General features: G+C 45.6%; 1 protein-coding gene across 4 annotated transcripts in view; it reads right to left on the bottom strand.

Annotated features, from left to right (window-relative positions):
* Positions 1–17,427, bottom strand: part of pitpnc1.S (phosphatidylinositol transfer protein, cytoplasmic 1 S homeolog) — a 58,577-nt gene extending 41,150 nt beyond the window's left edge. Inside the window, exon 1 of one of the 4 annotated variants that reach the window (XM_041575642.1) lies at positions 16,657–17,427. In XM_041575642.1, the coding sequence (XP_041431576.1) occupies positions 16,657–16,707 (51 nt within the window). In that variant the 5' untranslated portion in view covers positions 16,708–17,427. 4 annotated transcript variants of the gene reach the window in all.
* Positions 17,428–20,812: the final 3,385 nt, after the last annotated feature.

Raw genomic sequence — 20,812 nt, 5'->3', positions numbered from 1 at the left:
GCATCACAATGACTTCTGCACAGCACAGAGCATTCAAATAGCATGGTAAAGGACTGGGACAGTATGAGATACTGAGGAAAACACTCGGGAAATTTGTTGCACCCCCTTTCCTAACAATTCCAGTACAGGTATGGGATCCATTATCCGGAAACCAATATCCAGAAAGTTCTGAATTACAGAAAGGCTGTCTCCCATAGACTCCATTATAATCAAATAATCCAAATTTTTAAAAATGATCTGCCTTTTCTCTGTAATAATAAAACAGTAGCTTGTAATTGATCCCAACTAAGATATAATGAATCCTTATTGGAAGCAAAACCAGCCTATTGGGTTTATTTAATGTTTACATGATTTTCTTGTAGACTTAAGGTATGAAGATCCAAATTACGGAAAGACCCGTTATCCGGAAAGCCCCAGGTCCCGAGCATTCTGGATAATGGCTGTACAGCCATTCAGCTGGCAATTTAGATCAGAGCAGAGTTGCTACGATCACAAAAGCTGTTGTCTTATTGGTTACTACACAACAGCAAGCTGCACTGCTATATTAGTAACACCAGTCTCTATGTTGAGATTTTGCACCCCAATAGCTTTTTTGTACGATTTGCATGCGGAAACACTATTATTCAATAGAAGCCCACGGCACTGGAGACCTTCTCAGCAACCCTGTTCTGAGCTGTTGATTTGGAGCATGTCAGTAATTCAGGACAGACACACTATACTCCCAGGGACACAATACACACTTACAAACAACCTATCCTGTTAGCCTCCTCTCTGTCCTGCTTACAAATCTGAGCAGCTGCCCTGCCCTCATACACTTTCATAAAAGTTTATGGACATATAAGGTAGAAGCCGCTGGACTTGTCACACAATCACTCAGTGGCACGGGCAGATTATTGGGTGGCCCCAGGCATGAATGTGAGTGGTTCAGTGAGTATGAGCTCTGAGGCACAGTGGGATATGGGATTTATTATCTGGAAATCCATTATCCAGTAAGCTCTGAAATACAGCACTGTCATTTACCCATTTAATTGAGCCGCTGCACAGACAAAACCACTCCCTTCCCACAGGTTGTTAGGAACTTGGATATGTTTACCCCAAAGGATACATACATCAGAGGAGAAATACATATATTCCTACAGATTTTTTGTTATCCAACTAATTTTGTGCAGCATGGGAGCACACAAAGCAGTTCTAGAGCTCTGATTTCTTTTAGGATCAGCGTTCTAGAAAGATTTCCTTATCTTTCTGGTTATTTCAGCATCTCACCCCTTGGAAACTGATGAAGTATCTCTGCCATGACAGCTAAACCTCATTATCCCCCTGAGCCTGAATATAGAGTACTGAGAATATAATCTGCCATTAAGGAGCTTTCTGGCCCAGTAATATCCTCACAGAAAGCAAGCAGTCCATTAGAGCTATATGGGTCCAGGAGCCTAAAGGTGGCCATACATGGAGAGATCCGCTCGTTTGGCGATGTCGCCAAACGAGCGGATCTCCCTCCGATATGCCCACCTTGAGGTGGGCAATATCGGGCTGATCCGATCGTGGGCCCTAGGGCCCAACGATCGGATCCTAACGATGCCCAAACGGGCGGTCGGATCGCGGGACCGCATCAACGAATAGATGCGGCCGCGATTCGACGGGATTTTCTGTCCCATCCGATCGAGATCTGGCCGACTTTCGGCCAGATCTCGATCGGTGAAGCCCGTCGCGGGGCCCCATACACGGGCCAATAAGCTGCCGACACGGTCTGTCGGCAGCTTTTATCGGCCCGTGTATGGCCACCTTAAGTCTGCCTTTATTCTTCCTCGTCTACAGGAGCCTCCAATAACCTATGTATGCGCTTGCCCCTGTTGAATAACAAATGCTTCCCAATGGTCTAGGATCCAATATACCAAGTAGCCCACTCAGTGCCTACAATGACCACCTGCTTGGTATTTTACTGAGCTGATCAGAAAAAAAGTGATACTCAGTTGCAGAAAAAAACGGTAAGTATGGAGCAGAGACGTAAGTTGCAGAAAGAAGCAGTTGGTATGGAGAAGAGGAAGGCATGCCCCTTTCCAGTTTGGAATTTAAACTGTACAGCAACCAGGCAGAAAAACAGGAGAAGCAGGGCAGGATAGTGGCTTTGGACCTGGCTCCTCTGAGCCCCCATGGTCTTAGTTCTGGAGGTGTGAGCAAGGGAACTGGAACATTCACAGTCTCCTCTGGAAAGGGAAAGCGAGAAGTGAGGGGCAGATTAGTGTACCCTCCTGGGTGTTAGGCAGGATGCACAAGGATGTCTGACCCCCCATGAGAGGCAACGCATCCTGGATGTCAGTGCGTCAGAGGCTCAGGAAACAGGAGTGCCATTATTAGGTCCCTAAAGTGATCCCATTGAGCCTATCATACACACCCCAGGCTTTCCTGGTACCAAATGTCTTGTGTGCAACATACGTCCCCCGCTATTTATATATCTGCTCATTCACTCCTTCTAATGAGCTTCCTGTTTCATTTACTATGTGGAAAGAAAGTGTAAACTAAAACTTGCACTATCGCACAGATGTATGGAATTAGCACCACTATTCGCTGCAATTCATGAAAGTTTGCTGTGCATTCAGGTTATTGTTTGACTAAATCCACCCTTCGGATAATGTATCTGCCCCTCTTTCATTAAAGTCCGGAGGAGGGGGGCAGCTATAAATATTGTAGCAAGATTACTGAGAAAGTAATTTCTCCCAGAATCCTCTTTCAAGCAGCAATGAGGACTATAAAAATGAGAGTCTGCTTAGGTGTGGGGTCTGAAAGGGAGCAACTGGAGCTGTACTGGTAACAGCTGACAGTGAGTTGTTTGGGGAAAATAGTTGCCTCTTACTACTCTGGCTACAATCTGTACCCTAAAACCTTGGGAGTGAGGTACAGCTGCTGCTGAGAGAGCCCAGGGCAAGACTGCCAATTGTTCACTTTCCTAACGAATCAGATATAAGAACTTTCATTTCTCAACTTCTGTTTGAAATAAATACACAAGTAAATTTCTGTATGGCTCTTGTGTCCCTGTTTCTTACCTGGGGACATATTTATATATAATACACAAAAGCCATGAATATCTTGTAAATTATATCCTTATAAACGGTGAGTTCTGATGTCATCATTTATAAACTGTGAGTTCTGATGTCATTTCTGTCACATGACTCACTGAAACTTGTGTATTATAATAAATAAAGTACCCCCTGCTGCAAAATATGAGGATATTAGAAGTCACCTCGGAGTTCCATGACCTGTATAAAAACACTCGGCCTTCGGCCTCGTGTTTTTATATGGTCATGAAACTCCTCGGTAACTTATAATATCCTTATATTTTACAAGAGGGGGTACTTTATTCACTATATAGTCTATAGTCACCCAAGGGCCTATGCCTAGTAAAGTTTAGATATAAATCGGCAGCGGAGCCAGTGAGGTGAGGGGACACCAGGCACACTGCAGCGGAAGTGACATCACCTGCAGTCGTAACGTGTGACATCACTTCCACAAGTTGGGGCCCAGAGAGGTCCGATGCCTTAGGTGGCACCACTCCTAAATACAGTGCTGCTCTTACCTGTGTAAGAAGAGCTGCATTACTGCCTTAGGAGAGATCCCCCACAATCCATTGCTTTGTCATAACTCATTTGTTTCATTTAACAACATCATATCATTAGGGGGCCACACCAAGGCCAGGAAGGAGGCAGGAAGTCTGTGGAAGGAAGGGAAATGCAGTACAGGCTGCAGGCTTTCAGTTGGTTTCACTGGGGATCCTATTGGGAGTGACGTTGCTACCTTAATTCCTTCTCTCCTTTCTTTTTTGCTCAGATCAGAAAAATTTACAGTAAGATTAACACCCATTTATGATACAGTTGCCCAATCCCATCTTCTGCCAGTTGTCTCTTATCTGCCAACCTCCAAGACTCACATACTGGCTAAAGGCAATGACAGGCAGGTTGGCCACTGAAACCAAATGCCTGGAAATTCCCATTAGCGAGTAGTGTAAATGTCTTTTTACACATTTTACATGCAATTACTCAGTATACCTCCGGTGACTTACACTACCTGCTAAGGGAATTTTCAGGTGTTTGGTCGTCGGCACAAAATGCCCTATTTGTCACTGCCCTGGGGAAACAATATGGCAGCTCCTACCCATATCTATACATTAGGGATGCACTATTTTGGATTCGGCCAAAGCCCTGAATCCTTCGCGAAAGATTCAGCCGAATACCAAACTGAATTCTAATTTGCATATGCAAATTAGAGATGGGAAGGGGAAACATTTTTTACTTCCTTGTGACAAAAAGTCACACGATTTCCCTCCCCACTCCTAATTTGCATATGCAAATTAGGATTTGGTTCGGCTGTGCTGCAGGATTCAGCTGAATCCTTCAGCACAGCCGAACCAAAAAGGCTGAATCCTGGCCCGAATCCCGAACCGAATCATGGATTCTGTGCATCCCTAGTATAGATCTAGATATGTAGAGAAGAGATGCTGCATCTCTAATACCTAATAACTACCCAATGAGTGTCTTGGCTGCCTTATAAAAATAGTAGCACGGATATAAAGCAACTAGATGTGTGTATCAGTGCGCTCATAGCGGGTTTAGGGGGAAAGAGGAGCTTATTTGGGAACCTGGAACATGTGCAATCCTTATAAACGCAGAATTCATCAACCTAATTTGCCAGATGAGCTATTCTGGGAAAATTACATCTTGTTCCAACTCCAGCTTCATTGTAAAGGTCTTGTCACAGTACCACCAAGCAATTGTATCCGCATGGAGCTGCAAAGCATTGGCTGGTATGGGCCAGACTAGCATCCCCTTGTCATCCATCCCAAGTAATAACATGATTGGTCAGTTCAAGAGCAGGGACAGAGCAGCTTCTCAAGGAGGCTAGTTGGGGTTTTTACTTGCTATCCTTTTTGTTGCTGTAAAGAACTGCAACCTCGAATCAGATCAGTACACCCTGTGTACTCTCCCCTGGGGGCTGTAGCAGGACAGCTTGTCATTTTATTCTGATAGGGGTACCAACTACACACTTGGGGCCAAAAGCAAAGGCATCTCTTGATTGCTCCTACCTTAGGGTGCATGGAGTTACAGTGACAACATGAATGTGGGGCGCAGAAGGGAAGCTTGCAATAGTTCCCCACTTAAAAAGGACCATGTTAATAGCAAATATAATCAAATGTATTCCTGTTGACAAATTGGCTCCAAGAGGGAAGGTGTGTGATTGGGTCTCTATGCGAACATCATCCTAGGCCCCTCCCATCTCAGGTAATAATGTATGGGTATACTTTGTAGCCTGCTACTGTATGCTTATGTCTACTCAAAGAAATATAATTCCCAGCACTGCCCGATGGTGCTTCAGCAAACAACTCTACATATGCAAGTTGGCTAGTACTTAACATTACTGCCCCCATCTTGCCCTCAAATACCACTGCTCTGCGTGATTGGGTAAACTGGGGATTCTGCACTGTTTGGACCAGCATATGAAGCTCACAGCACTTTGAGCATTACTGATCTAAGGCAAGTCCCACAGGGATGGAAGCGATTGCTACAAGACATGATTTTATGTACAAGAAGCATGTGGTGGTTAAGCATTAGCATTCCTTATACTCCCAGAGCAGCCTTTAACACCCCCAGCAGCCTCCCACTTATGACAACAATCACAAAGCCATTAATGAGGGAATGCTGTCAGAGCCTGGATCCTTTCAGTCATCAGCAGTTCTACCACCACGGGGTTAATTGCATTCCTTACAGATTAAATGAAACAAATTGATGGGGAGAGGGGGTCCTTTCTCCAACAAATGAAGTGGCAGAATCCTGGGCTGCACTTTATGAAGCTATAAGTGGCTGTCATTCTCTCAAATTAGAAACACTGTGACCCAGAGTCACAGACCTAGGTGCAGATATGGCGCTAACCATGGTGCCCTGGGTTGACCTGATGCTCTGTGCTACCGTTCAGCTGGGAATTGTAATTTAGCAACAACTGCAGATTAAAAGTGTTAACTATCTTTTCCCCTGTCATCTGCATCTTGCCCCACCATGTACTTCTTGTCTTACTGTCTCCTACTATTTCCACTTTGCCCCACCGCCTCCATCTCACCTTTCTACACAGAGTATCTCTTTGCCAAAAGTATTATGCCCAATGCTAAAGGTGGCAGTCTGAAGAAAGGAATATTCTGGCATCTGCACTCTGGCAAGTGGGCAACTACAGACCAAGCAAAGAGCCCGATATGTGCAGTGCCAGGTGGCACAGACTCTGTCCCATTAGATTCTTCAGAAAGCAGAACTCTCCAGATTGCGCTGGTATATTGGGCGGGCACAGCATGGCATTCTCTCTCCGCATTCTGCTCTCCCATGTGTTATTCAGAAAGCCAAGCAACATAAGCTAAATCCGCATTACTGCAGCTCCCCCCACATCTCTAGGGGTCCAGTCTCACTGACACATACAGTTCAGACTCTTAACAACTACTTCCTACATTACAAATATAAGCCAATCACGTCTGCAACAGAACAGCACCAGAATATGGTATGAACCACATCCAAATGCTCAGTACATGTTACACAGGCTATGTTACAACAATGAAGCATATGGATTTTATGTGTCCCTCTGTATGTTAGTTGCAATCCCAGATGGCTGACCCACTTCCATTCGCCTATTCCCACACAAGGGGGGGGGTATAGCCGGTAAGGAGCTGTGCCACTCTATTTGCCACTTCATTAGTGAGTTCATTCCACTTTCCCCACACTTGCATGCCAGTCGGGCAGAATAAAACCAGCATAGAGAATGGTCTTTTGTTGGACCAGAGGGACTGCTCTTTCTTCCTCACAAACAAACCCAGAACAGTTTGTGCTTCTCTTTACAATGACACTCCCTGTAGCCCTGCCAAGTGCTGCCTGAGGGAATGTGAATTATTGTCCTAATAGGGATCCCAGCCAATCAGTTTTTTACCCCAAACATCGAAGAGTATTAGTCTTCTGCAATATAGACTGCCTTCAACAGTTACCGCCCACACCTACAGTACATTCTGCTCCTTCTCTTTATAGGCAGTACTGTCGGTAACCCTCAGTGATCAGGCTGCAAGCTCTGTGGGTCTGGGAAAGGAGGCTCCCTCTCTGGGCATACAGGAGTAACAAGATATGGCTTACAAGCAGCACCATAAACACCAACAGGCCCCTGTCTGGCCAAAAGGACACACTGTTCCATCTCCCTTACACCCCAAGAACAGAAAATCTTCTAGAAAACTCAAGTGTCTCTGCAGCTTGTTCTGAGTATTAAAAACTCCTTACGCTGCCACCTAAACCTATACCCATCCTTTCCTCTATCCACCTTCAGTATATCCACATCCCATTCCATTTTCATACCCTCTCTGCTGTGTCCCATCATATTTCCACTCCTCAACCTCTCTGCTGCATCCCATTCCCTTTCTCTCACCTCTCCGCTGCATCCCATTCCCTCTCTCTCGCCTCTCTGCTGCATCCCATGTCCTCTCTCTCCTCTCCATCACATTAAATTCCCTCTCTCCTCTCCACTGCATCCCATTCACTCTCTCTCACCTCTCCGGTGCATCCTACTCACTTTCTCTCCTCTCTACTGCATCCCATTCCCTCTCTCTCCTCTCCACTGCATCCCATTCCCTCTCTCTCCACTGCATCCCATTCCCTCTCTCTCTCTCCGCTCCACTGCATCCCATTCCCTCTCCTCCTACTCTCTGTTGCATCTCATTCCCTCTCCTCCTCTGTGAGACATCTCATCCTAGTGCCTCTCTTTCTCCTCTCCACTGCATCCCTTCCCATTCCCTTTATTCCTACTCTTCATTGCATCCCATTCCCAATCCTCCTCCTTTGCCATACATAACATTCCATTTTTTCACCTCTCCACTGCATCCAATCCAATTCCCTCTCCTCCATGATACATCAGAACCCATTCCCTCTCCACTGCATCCCATTCTGCTGCATTCCATTTTCCTCCCCCTGATCCTCCTATCCTATGGATATTGGCTGAGCTGAGGGAACAGTGTCAGGGAATATGGTGACACAGACTATACCATCAATCTAACATCCCACACTTTCTGAGAGAAAGCAGACATGCCTTTCTCTGCTGCATCCCATGCCCTCTCTCTCCTCTCCACTGCATCCCATTCACTCTCTCTCACCTCTCCGGTGCATCCTATTCACTTTCTCTCCTCTCTACTGCATCCCATTCCCTCTGTCTCCTCTCCACTGCATCCCATTCCCTCTCTCTCCACTGCATCCCATTCCCCCTCTCTCTCTCTCCGCTCCACTGCATCCTATTCCCTCTCCTCCTACTCTCTGTTGCATCCCATTCCCTCTCCTCCTCTGTGAGACATCTCATCCTAGTGCCTCTCTTTCTCCTCTCCACTGCATCCTTTCCCATTCCCTTTATTCCTACTCTTCATTGCATCCCATTCCCAATCCTCCTCCTTTGCCATACATAACATTCCATTTTTTCACCTCTCCACTGCATCCAATCCAATTCCCTCTCCTCCATGATACATCAGAACCCATTCCCTCTCCACTGCATCCCATTCTGCTGCATTCCATTTTCCTCCCCCTGATCCTCCTATCCTATGGATATTGGCTGAGCTGAGGGAACAGTGTCAGAGAATATGGTGACACAGACTATACCATCAATCTAACATCCCACACTTTCTGAGAGAAAGCAGACATGCCTTTCTCTGCTGCATCCCATGCCCTCTCTCTCCTCTCCACTGCATCCCATTCACTCTCTCTCACCTCTCCGGTGCATCCTATTCACTTTCTCTCCTCTCTACTGCATCCCATTCCCTCTGTCTCCTCTCCACTGCATCCCATTCCCTCTCTCTCCACTGCATCCCATTCCCCCTCTCTCTCTCTCCGCTCCACTGCATCCTATTCCCTCTCCTCCTACTCTCTGTTGCATCCCATTCCCTCTCCTCCTCTGTGAGACATCTCATCCTAGTGCCTCCCTTTCTCCTCTCCACTGCATCCTTTCCCATTCCCTTTATTCCTACTCTTCATTGCATCCCATTCCCAATCCTCCTCCTTTGCCATACATAACATTCCATTTTTTCACCTCTCCACTGCATCCAATCCAATTCCCTCTCCTCCATGATACATCAGAACCCATTCCCTCTCCACTGCATCCCATTCTGCTGCATTCCATTTTCCTCTCCCTGATCCTCCTATCCTATGGATATTGGCTGAGCTGAGGGAACAGTGTCAGGGAATATGATGACACAGACTATACCATCAATCTAACATCCCACACTTTCTGAGAGAAAGCAGACATGGCTGGGATGCATCTGGGCAGTACAAGGGCACATGCTGGCATCTTGTAGACTCCTGTTCAAGTAAAGTATAGTTGGTGGAACAGACCAAGGTAGACGCAGAACTTTGCTGCAAAAAATCCTTTTATTGACACTACATGTTTCGAGCAAAAATGCCCTTTGTCAAGTGTACTAGTTACCATTAACACACTATCTTTATAGGAAATAGGTGGGAGGGGAAAGGAGTGGTGGGCGTAAAAGTAACAACTTTACTTAGGGAATTAACCCATTATTCACCCCCAATGGGTTAATTCCCTGAGTAAAGTTGTTACTTTTACGCCCACCACTCCTTTCCCCTCCCATCTATTTCCTATAAAGATAGTGTGTTAATGGTAACTAGTACACTTGACAAAGGGCATTTTTGCTCGAAACATGTAGTGTCAATAAAAGGATTCTGCGTCTACCTTTGTCTATTCCACCAACTATACTTTCAATTGATTGCCAGTACCTAGGACGAGGTACAGGAACTGACCACGAAGGTTATAAAAATTGATGGGAGAAATACCACATCCAGTGGAAACAAAGAAGCTTCTGACTCCTGTTCAAGTACCAAGAGTTGGTGCAGGAGAAATTCCTTATGTAGCTCTGGGCACAAACACCCACTGGGAAGCCACAGGGATGTCTGCCCTTAACAGTTGCCAACCACAGGGCCTTTCAGTAGAGGGAAATTTGGGGTTGTAGCACTTTATAGTAGGGGCAATCAGTATGAACACACATCCTGTTATTCCCAAGCCACCATTGTGTATAAAGTTTTTTTGGAACAGGCCTGGCACTGGTCTCCAGAGGGAGGGCCACCATTACCTACAGCTGGAAACGCAAGAGGGAACCCAGGGCACCTGTCCAATTACTATTTTGGTAGTGGTCTCTCTTCTTTCACTGGAAAGAAACCCATCATATGACTGGTGTCTCCACAGCAACGTCAACACAATGGAGACTGTGGCTGCATGTAATGATATTAATAGTGGAGCCGTGGCTGCAAATAGACAGACTAAGCTGCAGGTATTTCTTACCCCCATATTGCGTTTCCACCATAAAGGAAGAAGCAGCACCCAGGAGCTATGTCACACCCCCAGCATGGCTCCAACATTCCCAGCATTCTGCAGGAAAAACTTAACCTGGAATCCATGTTGCTCAATATATTTATCATCCCTAGCTATTTACGATCACAGCAGAGTAGTAGCAGTCTTATTTTAGCCTGGTAACAATATAAAATCCCATTGCAATGGCCTTACAATAGGAAACAAGGGATGGTTCTTATAGTGGAAAGGATAAATGCAATTGGCTGCCCTAACAACCCCTGCCTTGTAAGAGAAAATAAAATACCCCACCAAAATGGGAAATTTGTCATATGCAAAAAGCACTGGCATTATGCACTTCCATTATAAATTGCATTAATGTATCATGACAACAATTAATTGGTGACAGCCCTAATTAATATAACAAGCAGATGAGGGGGGGGGCACAAGAATGAAACAATAGAATAGTGTTGGGGACATATTGCTGAGAGACTGCAGTGAGACAGGCTGGGCAGGAGGGAACATGAGTACTTATATAAATATTAAAGGGAGGGGGCATATCATTTACAGAACTGAGGGGCATGGGCATTGGAAAGACTTGGGAGTAGAGTAGAGAAGAGCATGTGAGACCTGCCAAATTGGATATGATTGCCTTGGGATGGGGGTGTGAATCACATGGCCTCAACATGATCACTGTTAATGGGACACCAGAGTAATAAGCAACGGGGGGGGGGGTCAGTAAAGTTTAGAAATACACAATTTCCTAAACGTCACAAGGAAGCTCTGCCTTTGGAATAATTGCCCCAGCAAATTCTACCTTTTTTCCAGCACCCACAGTGGGGTAAGTAACACAGGCAAAATAATCACAGGAGTCTGTGCTCCAGTCTTCCCCAGGTTTTATATATATATATATATATATATATATATATATATATATATATATATATATATATATATATATATATATATATATATATATATATATATATAATTTTTTTTTTTTTTTTTTTTTATGCAGGTCATAGAACTCTGGAACTACAAGGTGACTCCTAATATCTTCATATTTTGCAACAGGGGGTACACTCCCTTGTTTGTTATAGTTCTACAGGAGCAGTGACCAGCTCCATGTTGTCGCTCCCACCCTCTCCAACTATAGTCAGGTGATCCCACTGGTGTCTAATAAAAGGGCAGCCAAGTTTGGGAGTTTTACTTTGAAAGCAGCTAGTAAGTTGCAGGTAAAACGTATTTGTCCCTTTTATAAAATGTATAATTAAACCATAGAATTCTTAATGAATCAGATGAAAATTGAGCATAGGACTGGCCAGATATGGGATGACTTTGACGTAGTTGGCCAGCTTAAATATATTGCAATATATGGACAAACAATCCCTGTTTTGTTTAAAGGGTAAGGCATTTTTCAATAGCAGTATGCCCAAAATGTCTTTGTCTTAAATATATTGATAATGGGTTGAGTGCAGAGGAATCTTGTATTTGTCTATATGTATTTTGTGGTCACACCCTCATTGCACCCCCGCCTAATGATTTTGGAAACTAGTGGTGAGCACAACTTTCCCTTGTTTGTAATATCTTCATATTTTGCAACAGGGGGTACTTTATTTGTTAGAATACACAAGATTCAGCGAGTCATGTGACAGAAATTATATCACTAAGCTTGGATTACAACCAATGACACCACTAAGCAGCGTTTATAAAGATATCATTTACAGGATATTCATGGCTCCTGTGTCAAAGGTCTCAAGGAAGAGAAAAAATAAACTTTATCTCTTTTTCACCATATTTTAAGACCTGTGAGTGTCTTGCTTTACATGATATTATATATATGGCTTTACATGTATTTTTAATACACTTTTGAATATTTCAATAAGAGACTCGGTGTTGCTGGTCATTCCTTCATTATCTATTTAGTTTACCTTGCACCAGAGGCAAGTTCCAAAGGCGGAGTGCTGCCCACTCGAAGTTATGTCAAGAGAGAGAGAGAGAGAGAGAGAGAGAGAGAGTGCACCAGCTTGTTACACACTATAATTACTTATATAGAAGATACATAAGGCACTTTGGGTGGCACAGAAATGGCACAGTCTATTCCCCTGGGGGCCATCATTATATATTAACAAGAGCGTGTATTTGTGTAGCTATGTAACAAAGCCTCCATTATACAGTGTGGTATTCAGGGCCCTACAGAACTTGCAATTTAATCCTGGTGCCTGAAGGCAAATGAGAGTCAATGACTTGTTGAAGACCAGAGAGGAGGGATATATTGATATATTTGTCTTTGCCAACATGCCATTGTGGTTTTTAGGACCACGCTAATGCTCTCTCCTAGGCCAATTCATTAGACCAGTGATCCCCAACCAGTAGCTTGCAAGCAACATGTTGCTCACCAACCCCTTGGATGTTGCTCCCAGTTGCCTCAAAGCAGGAGCTTATTTTTGAATTCCCGGCTTGGAGGCAAGTTTTGGTTGTATAAAAACCAGGTGTACTGCCAAACAGACCCTCCTGTAGGCTACCAGTTCATATAGGGGCTACCAAACAGCCAATCACAGCTCTTGACATCCCCATGGACTTTTTCATGTTTCTGTTGCTCTCCAACTCTTTTTTTACATTTAAATGTGGCTTACGAGTAAAAAACATTGGGGACTCCTGCATTAGACACTGCATGGGGCCCAAATCAGTACCAACACATGCAGATACAGGGTAAGTAGCAGGTCTGGCCCCAGCACCCTGGCTTTGCTTCCAGTCAGTGAGATTAGCAGCCCCACACAGGCAGATGGTGATTAAGGAGATCAAATACTTACAGATAAACCAATGTATCAGGCATACGTGGGATGGGAGGTGGGCGGTCATCTAACTTCGTGCAGAGAAAATGGCCTTAAGTCATCAGAGGGATCTAGTCCTGCACAGAACAAGCCAATCCTAGTTTTCTAGATTGGCTATGCAGCTGCGTCATCAAAAATACAACATTTATAGCCAATAATCAATGCCACCTCCCCCCCCAGCATTTCCAGCCATTTACTGTAACTATAAGAGAGACAAAAGAAGGGGGGAGTGGGTTATTTCTGGAATTTTCAGTGGGCACCCACTACATGTGCCAGTGGCAATAAGTTACACCCCTCTCTGTTATGGGCATCAATGTTACACCCCTAGAAATTACATAGATTTATACTCTGTGTATCCACGGAAGACACTGTTCCTCACACAAAAGCCTATGATTACAAGCATTACTATTCCTTTAATTTTTCTTTTCTCTGCGCTGCTGTGCAGCAATCTCATATAGCCCTGGGGCCAAGCCATCACTGCCCCATTCCTGCAGTACAATTTCTTGCTAACAGAGGAAGCTCTGCAATGCGCAGCTCCAGGCTGGGAGTGAATGGGAACCTGACCTGCTGACGGAGCAAAATCTTCTCCCCTTAATCTCATACAATAACCAATGGGCATTGGAGGATCATTAGCCACAGAATTGTATGATGGGAGGTGTGATTATAATTCCATGACTCTCCACCAAATGAGAGAAAGGACAAATCCACCCGTTGCACCAACAGGAGGTAGGGTCTGCTGCCCTGGGGCAACTGATACATTCCTATTCTCTTTTCATTCACCAGATCTGCAGGAGTGGTGCGATCCGACCCTTAAGGTGGCCATACACGGGCAGATAAAGCTGCCGATATCGGTCGTTTGGACCCATTTGACAGCTTATCTGCCCGTGTATGGGGGCTTCCGACGGGTCTTCCCGATTGATATCTGGCCACGATATCGATCGGGAAGGTTGGATTTTTACCCGACCGACCCGTCGGAGCCGCTTGTCACATCGTAATTCGATCGTTCGGCCATACGGCCGAACGTTCGAATTACCCCCGATATAGCCACGCAGTTTAGTGGCATATCGGGGAAAGATCGGCTCGTTTGGCGATGTCGCCAAACAAGCGGATCTTGGAGTCTATGGCCACCTTTAGGGTCCCAATATCTGTAAACTTAACTTAACCCAATCTCTGCCACAGCACTACATTCCAAGCACTATCTCTGAACCTAGTGTTACGAGCTACACGTAGTTACAACAGATTATAACGGGGGCTTACGAAAACCCATCTGGAAAGAACTGCATTAATGGGTCCTTATCTACTGGGATTTTCAAACCAGACCAACTGATATTTCTGGCAATATTTTCGACAGAAATATTGAATAGTTAGTACATACCAAGGGCTCCATACATGTGCAGGAAAGCTGGAGTGGCCGAGCTGGAAGCTTTTATTTGTCCCTTCCTGGCAAGCTTCACTATTAGCTGCCCATGTCTGTAATTTAAGAAATATCTAACAACCATAAACTTTCTGGTATAGCACAATACTATACCATCATACTGTACCATCTAAGGGAAACTATATGACAGCTCCTACCAATAGATATAAATGCAAACATACAGGGAAAGAATGTTCTGGCCACACCATAAGTTATACCATCATACTATACTGTCTAAAGGAAACATTATGACAGCTCCTATCCATATAAATAAATACAGAAAAGCAATGTTCTGGACATAGATTAAGCTGTACCCCCATACAGTACTGTTTTAGGGAAACAATTTATCACCTCGTATCCATATCTATAAATACATATAAGAAATGTATGGGGCTGACAATAATACCCTCATACTGTACTGTCTCTAAGGGTACCAATATGGCAGATTCTATGTTTATAATACAGAATAGTTAATATATTTGTCGTTAATGGTAACCAACAAATAATATTTAGAACATAGTTTGAATTAAAACGGCCCCAGACTTAAGGCCCCCATAGACGCGACGATTCTTCTTTGCGAAACGACCGATTTCAGCGCAGCCCGACCGATTTGTCAAATTATCGTGCGGTTAGTGGGATTCAAACGATCGAACATCTTACGATTTTTCGTCCGACATCTGCCAGGAAATTGATCGGCCAGGTTAAAAAATCTTTGTCGGTCCCAGTACAATCTATGGATGTTTGCAGGGCCAAGCAGGCAGCTCCCCTTTGTTTTCCTGGTAAATTGGTCGTTTTAGTTGATGGACAGTTCGAACGTTCGTACGATGGTTCTCAGAAGATCTTGGTCTCACGATGTGGATTGGATCTGTTGAAAATCTGTACATCTATGGCCAGCTTAAGTCACCCTTTGCTTAAAAGATGCTCAGGGACCGTACGATACTCACTACCTAGTAAACAGTGCAGATGGCTTACAGGCAGTCTGCTGGCAGCCAACTCTCAGTGCTGGTGGCCTCAGTACTCTTCTCTAATACAATGGGTATAGATTCTAGAAGATGTTCTGAAGCATCTCAGATAAACTAAACAGAGCCCTTGGGACAAAATATTCATAGGAGCATAAAGTATTAGGGGGGTCTTTACTCATGAAATGCAGCAGAATATGTAGCACTGTGAGGCTGTAGTACAAGCATAGTAAAGAAATAACTGCCCCCAGTAGGTTGCACTACTCTGAGTATGGGGTAAATTAGGCAGCTCTGGAGCTATAATTATATTGCTGTTAAAACTGGCCATACATGCAAATATCCACTCGTCACCAAACGAGTAGATTTCTCCCTAATATTCCCACTTTGAGGTGGCCAAAAATAATGTGCGGGCTTGCATCAAAGAGCGGCCCTCGCTCCAACAGGATTTTTAAACCTGTCAGATTGATATCTGGCTGATTGTCGGCCAGATATTGATTGTGAAAGCCCATTGTTTGTCAGCAGTTTTTATTGGCCTGTGTATGGCCACCTTTAGTCATAGTGTTAGTGCACTGTCCTCATTTCAGCCTGGGAATTGGCCAACAAAGTGGTACTGCAGAGACATTTTGTGGTCCCTGAGGATCATGGAAACAGACACGTAAGAAAGTTACTCGTCCACTTGCCAAATAGTTAGTGCATGTTATGATATTATATGTTAAGCAGGGCAATCAGGGCTTATTGCAGTGCTGAGGGTTACATTAACTCAGGGCCAATGATCTGCTCTTATGGGATATGTATAAAGCACCAACATAATAGTCAGCACAGCATAGTACTATATCCACTGCCCTCAGGGCATAGTAACAGCAGTAGCATCTCAGCATGTACAACTATTCCAGCACTGAAGGGGTTACTAGCACAGGGCAATTCACCAATATAACCATCTCAGCACTGAAGGGGTTACTAGCCCAAGGCAAATCCCAGCTTTGAATGGGTTTTACTGGTTCAGCGCTCAAAATAACAGTACAATGAGCGCCTAATGGGTTATTACAACCCCAAAACAGCGCAACACACCGTGGGTTAATTTATCCCCCTGTTGGCCACTCACCTCCTCCACGGTTAGGGGCATACAGATCCTGTACTCCTTGAGCAGCATCATCAAGCGATGGGCGCACCGGTAGCTTGTGTCCCTCCGCTCATTAAGTCCGAAGCAGGGGCCCCTCACGATGCATTCACCATGGGAACCTACAGTCCTGGCTTCGTCTATAGAAAGAAACGCAACCCAACATCCACAGTAAACGGGATCCACGCGACGAAACGGCCGAGACTCTCAGATCTGCAGCCAGCAAAAAAACACCTTGATTAGTGAGCACCTTGGTGGGACCACACAGAAAAACTACCCAGCAGCAGCCCGGGGCCACAGAACTGCCAGTCCCCAGCAATGTGCCCCAAGTATACTGTGGCTCGTGCCAGGACACGATCTGGTTGCTTCCTTCTGATCCCCCGTGCCCCTTTCCTCCAGCAGTGATGCAGCAGCCTGACATCAGCAGGGGAAGGATGTGCATGAGCCAATGGGAGGAATGTGACCAATTCAAACTACTCCCTCCGTGCTTTCTCCGCGCTGCTGGCCCCTGCCTGCCGCACCTTGCTGCGCTCTCCTTCTGCCTGGCCTGCACCAACCCTGTCTTGTGCCCGCATTTACCTAGTGGATCTTCACTTTGCCCTATCCCACAATGCCCTGATGGCGGGCAGCATCTTTCCCTGTCCTACCCAAATATTGTCCTATGGGGCACCAGCTTTCCCTGTTCCATCCCACATTGCCCTATGGGGCACCACATTTCCTTGCCCTATCCCACACTGTTCTGAGAGCGGGCCCCACCTTTCCCTGCCCCACACTGTCCTATGGGGCACCACCTCCCTGTCTCACATTGTCCTGAGGTGGCCTCCACCATACCCTGTCCCATCCCACCTTTTGCCTGGTCCCCACACTCTCCTCCTAGCAGGGCCAGACTGGCAATATGTGGGTTCTGGCAAATGCCAGAGGGGCTGCTATAAGGTGTCATAGAAAGTCAGTATTTATTGGGCTGGTAGGGAGCTGTTTGGGCCTCTGTGTGGGCGGATTGGGCCTCTGTGTACCCAGTGTCGGACTGGGCCGGCGGGACACCGGGAAAAAACCCGGTGGGCCCCGGTCTCTTGTGGGCCCCGCCGGCCCAGATCCGCTACTTAGTTTTGCTGCACGACCCCACTTTGTCGGGGGTCGTGGTAGAATAGCGGATCTGCGCATGCGCACAAAGGTATTGCTGCGCGCGTGCGCACAAACGGCGCTGCGCGCATGCGCACTGGTCTGATGAAGCACCCCGGAGCGGCAGCGGGGGCCGGAGCGGGCCCTGGGGCAGTAGCGCCGGTGGGCCCGAAGCCCCCCAGTCCGACCCTGTGTGTACCTGAAATGACAAGGCCTATTTTAATTCTCAGTCCGGACCTGGGTCCTTGTATTACACTGGCCCCACTCGCCCTTCAAGTCCAAACCTTGCTCTGATCCCACACTCTTCTAAGAAGGGCCTCGCATTGCCCCATCCCAAGACTCCACTATGAAGGGCTCCATCTTGCTCTATCCCTGACACTCTTCTCCCAGGGCTACTACCTTTTCCTGTCCTCTTGGGAGTCCCCAACTTGTCCTGTCCCCACATTCTCCTGTAGGGTTCATCCACCTTGCCTTGCCTCAACAATTTCTAAGGTCTCTAGGCCTCCTTGCTCCATACTTTTTGATGAGGTTTCCCCATTTGGCACTGTCCTATACTCTCCTTACGAGGGTCCCATTCCCTATCCTCACACTCTCCTATAGAGATCCCCACACCCTTCCCCACACTGGTTGAGCGGGATCAGGTTGAAATTTGGGTGACCACTGCTGGTTAGGGTTGGGTGAGGTCAGAATGGGGAAGTGCACTCTTCCACTGCATCTGAAGATTCCCTGTCTTGGAACCAGAGGTAAACACTGAAGAAGACTACATAGCAAGAAGACACGGGTATGAGTTGGGCACTGGACCCCTAAGTTTATGCAGGGGTAACATGGGATGGGGGATTGGGAAAAAAGATCCAAAGTTGCAAAGTTGGTGAAATTAAGGTACACTTACCAATACTGACAGGGGGTCCAGGTGCTCAAGCCCCAGACCTTCAGCTTGGGGAGGTAGTATCAGACATGTAGAATTCAGTGGTATGCTGCCACAAAGACTGGACTTCACTCCAAATAGATGCAAATTAAAAGTTTTATTACACAAAAAGGAACATCTCAGAGGGTGGCCTTAGGTTCAGGTGCAGGTTAAGGTTTTGTGAATTAGGTAAAGGCTGAGTTTTTTCCGACCCCCACATCACTAACCCCCCCACCTTGTCCTGGCTCCAGTCCCCAAACTAGAGTCCTTTGTATCACAGACAGCACCATCCATGAATGTATTTTCTTAAAACGCCTTTATTGAGACATAGGCTCTTGACCCAGATAAAACACAACGTTTCATACCTGCATAGGTCTTTTTTCAAGCCGTCTTGAAAAAAGACCTATGCAGGTATGAAACGTTGTGTTTTATCTGGGTCAAGAGCCTATGTCTCAATAAAGGCGTTTTAAGAAAATACATTCATGGATGTTGCTGTCTGTGATACAAAGGATTCGAAAATCAGTTGGTGGTGGAAACTGTGAGACTTGCACCAAATGAAAGTAATTTTGGAGGTATGAGTGCTGACTAAACTCTTCCCAAACTAGAGTCCTCAAATTGACGCGCTCTCCTGTAAGGGCAGGTTGCACTGGGGGTAATGGGATATTTGGAATAAGGGGCAGAGAGGTTATAGGGAAGGTTTGGAATGGAGTCGTCAGGCAACAAAGAAATGTAATTTTAAAAAGATCGACGCCAATACCTTGTCTGCTGCAAATGGGGGGTTCCCAATCTTTATTCCATGGTGCTCATGACACTTCACAGTAATCAAACGTTTCGGGACCGCATGACCCTTCTACGTGGTCACTGAGGAAGGGCCATGCGGTCCCAAAACGTTTGATCACTGTGAAGTGTCATGAGCACCATGGAATAAAGATTGGGAACCCCTCATTTGCAGCAGACAAGGTATTGGCGTCTATCTTTTTCAAATTGTATATTTCTGGCGAGTGGCTAGGCCAGGGCCTCTACCTAATCCCCTAATTGGACTTTCATTAACAAAGAAATGTAGACAGTAGAACTATAAATTTGTTACGAGTGGAAGCAGGAAGTATAAAGAGCAGATGCCTAGCAGAGTATGGAGAGAAGTGTAGGGACTCATACAAGAAGGTTATGTTGAATAAAGACCATGAATTATCATCTGTGGTTGAGTGACTAGGAAAAGGTGGAAAAAGGTCACTCTGGCCTTTAATTTCTCCCCAGGTACTGAGAGAGGCTCCAGGAAGGGAGTTGTAAAACAGAGAATCCGTTCTCTGTTTAAAGATTTTAGTAGTCAGGTACTCCATTCCCCAGATCCATTCCAGACATTAGAGTTCACTTTCCACAGGAAAGCTATCCTGTGGAAAGGCTGTTTTAAGTTACTTAGAACATTGGAGTGGGTCTCTCAGCAGGGCACAGCAGGTAGGAGACCTGGCTGTGTAAAGAACTTCCAGAGGAGCTGGGAGTGCTGTCTGTGCCTGCTGTCTGTGAAAGCAGAAAGTGACCAGGATTGTGAGTTGGTCAAGCTTGTGAGTCTGGTAATGTGAGTGAAGGAAGCCAGAAAGCTGAAATCTTTCAGGAAAGAGTCCTGAAAGTACAGGGGTGAGCCAAACTAAATTGTTTGTTGTGCTGGTCATCCACAAGGGGCCCAGTCTAGTCAGGGACTGCTTCAAAGTGTGAAGGTAGTACCCAGTGGGCAAGGTTTTTTTTTAAGATTTATGTTTGTTTGCTACAATGATCACCCCTGTGCATAATTGACAGCGTTTGTTTAAAAGTGGGGAAAATAAACCTGTTTTCCCTATAAGAGTAGTGTGTCACTGTGTAATTGCTCCTCTTTGTCCTATGCTGCCTGCCTCCCATTGACTAATTCCCCCAAAAGTCTGTGTACAAACTGCCAGTTTGCCACACATCCAACTAGGAGTGTTTCCATAGCAGGAGCGGAAGTGAGTAGAGGCAATTATAGAGCAGTGGGGGATATCAGATACAGTTACAGCTGAAGGGATCTTGACTTGTGCATAGTTCCATTATGTCTGGAGGAAGCATCTGAGAAACCTGCAAAAGAAACTTCTGTTTATGCCACCATGGAGA

Source organism: Xenopus laevis, chromosome 9_10L, assembly GCF_017654675.1.
Source record: "Xenopus laevis strain J_2021 chromosome 9_10L, Xenopus_laevis_v10.1, whole genome shotgun sequence".
In the NCBI taxonomy this organism is placed as follows: Eukaryota; Metazoa; Chordata; class Amphibia; order Anura; family Pipidae; genus Xenopus; species Xenopus laevis.
Note: the sequence above shows the minus strand (reverse complement) of the source record. Positions and strands in the feature narration are given on the sequence as shown.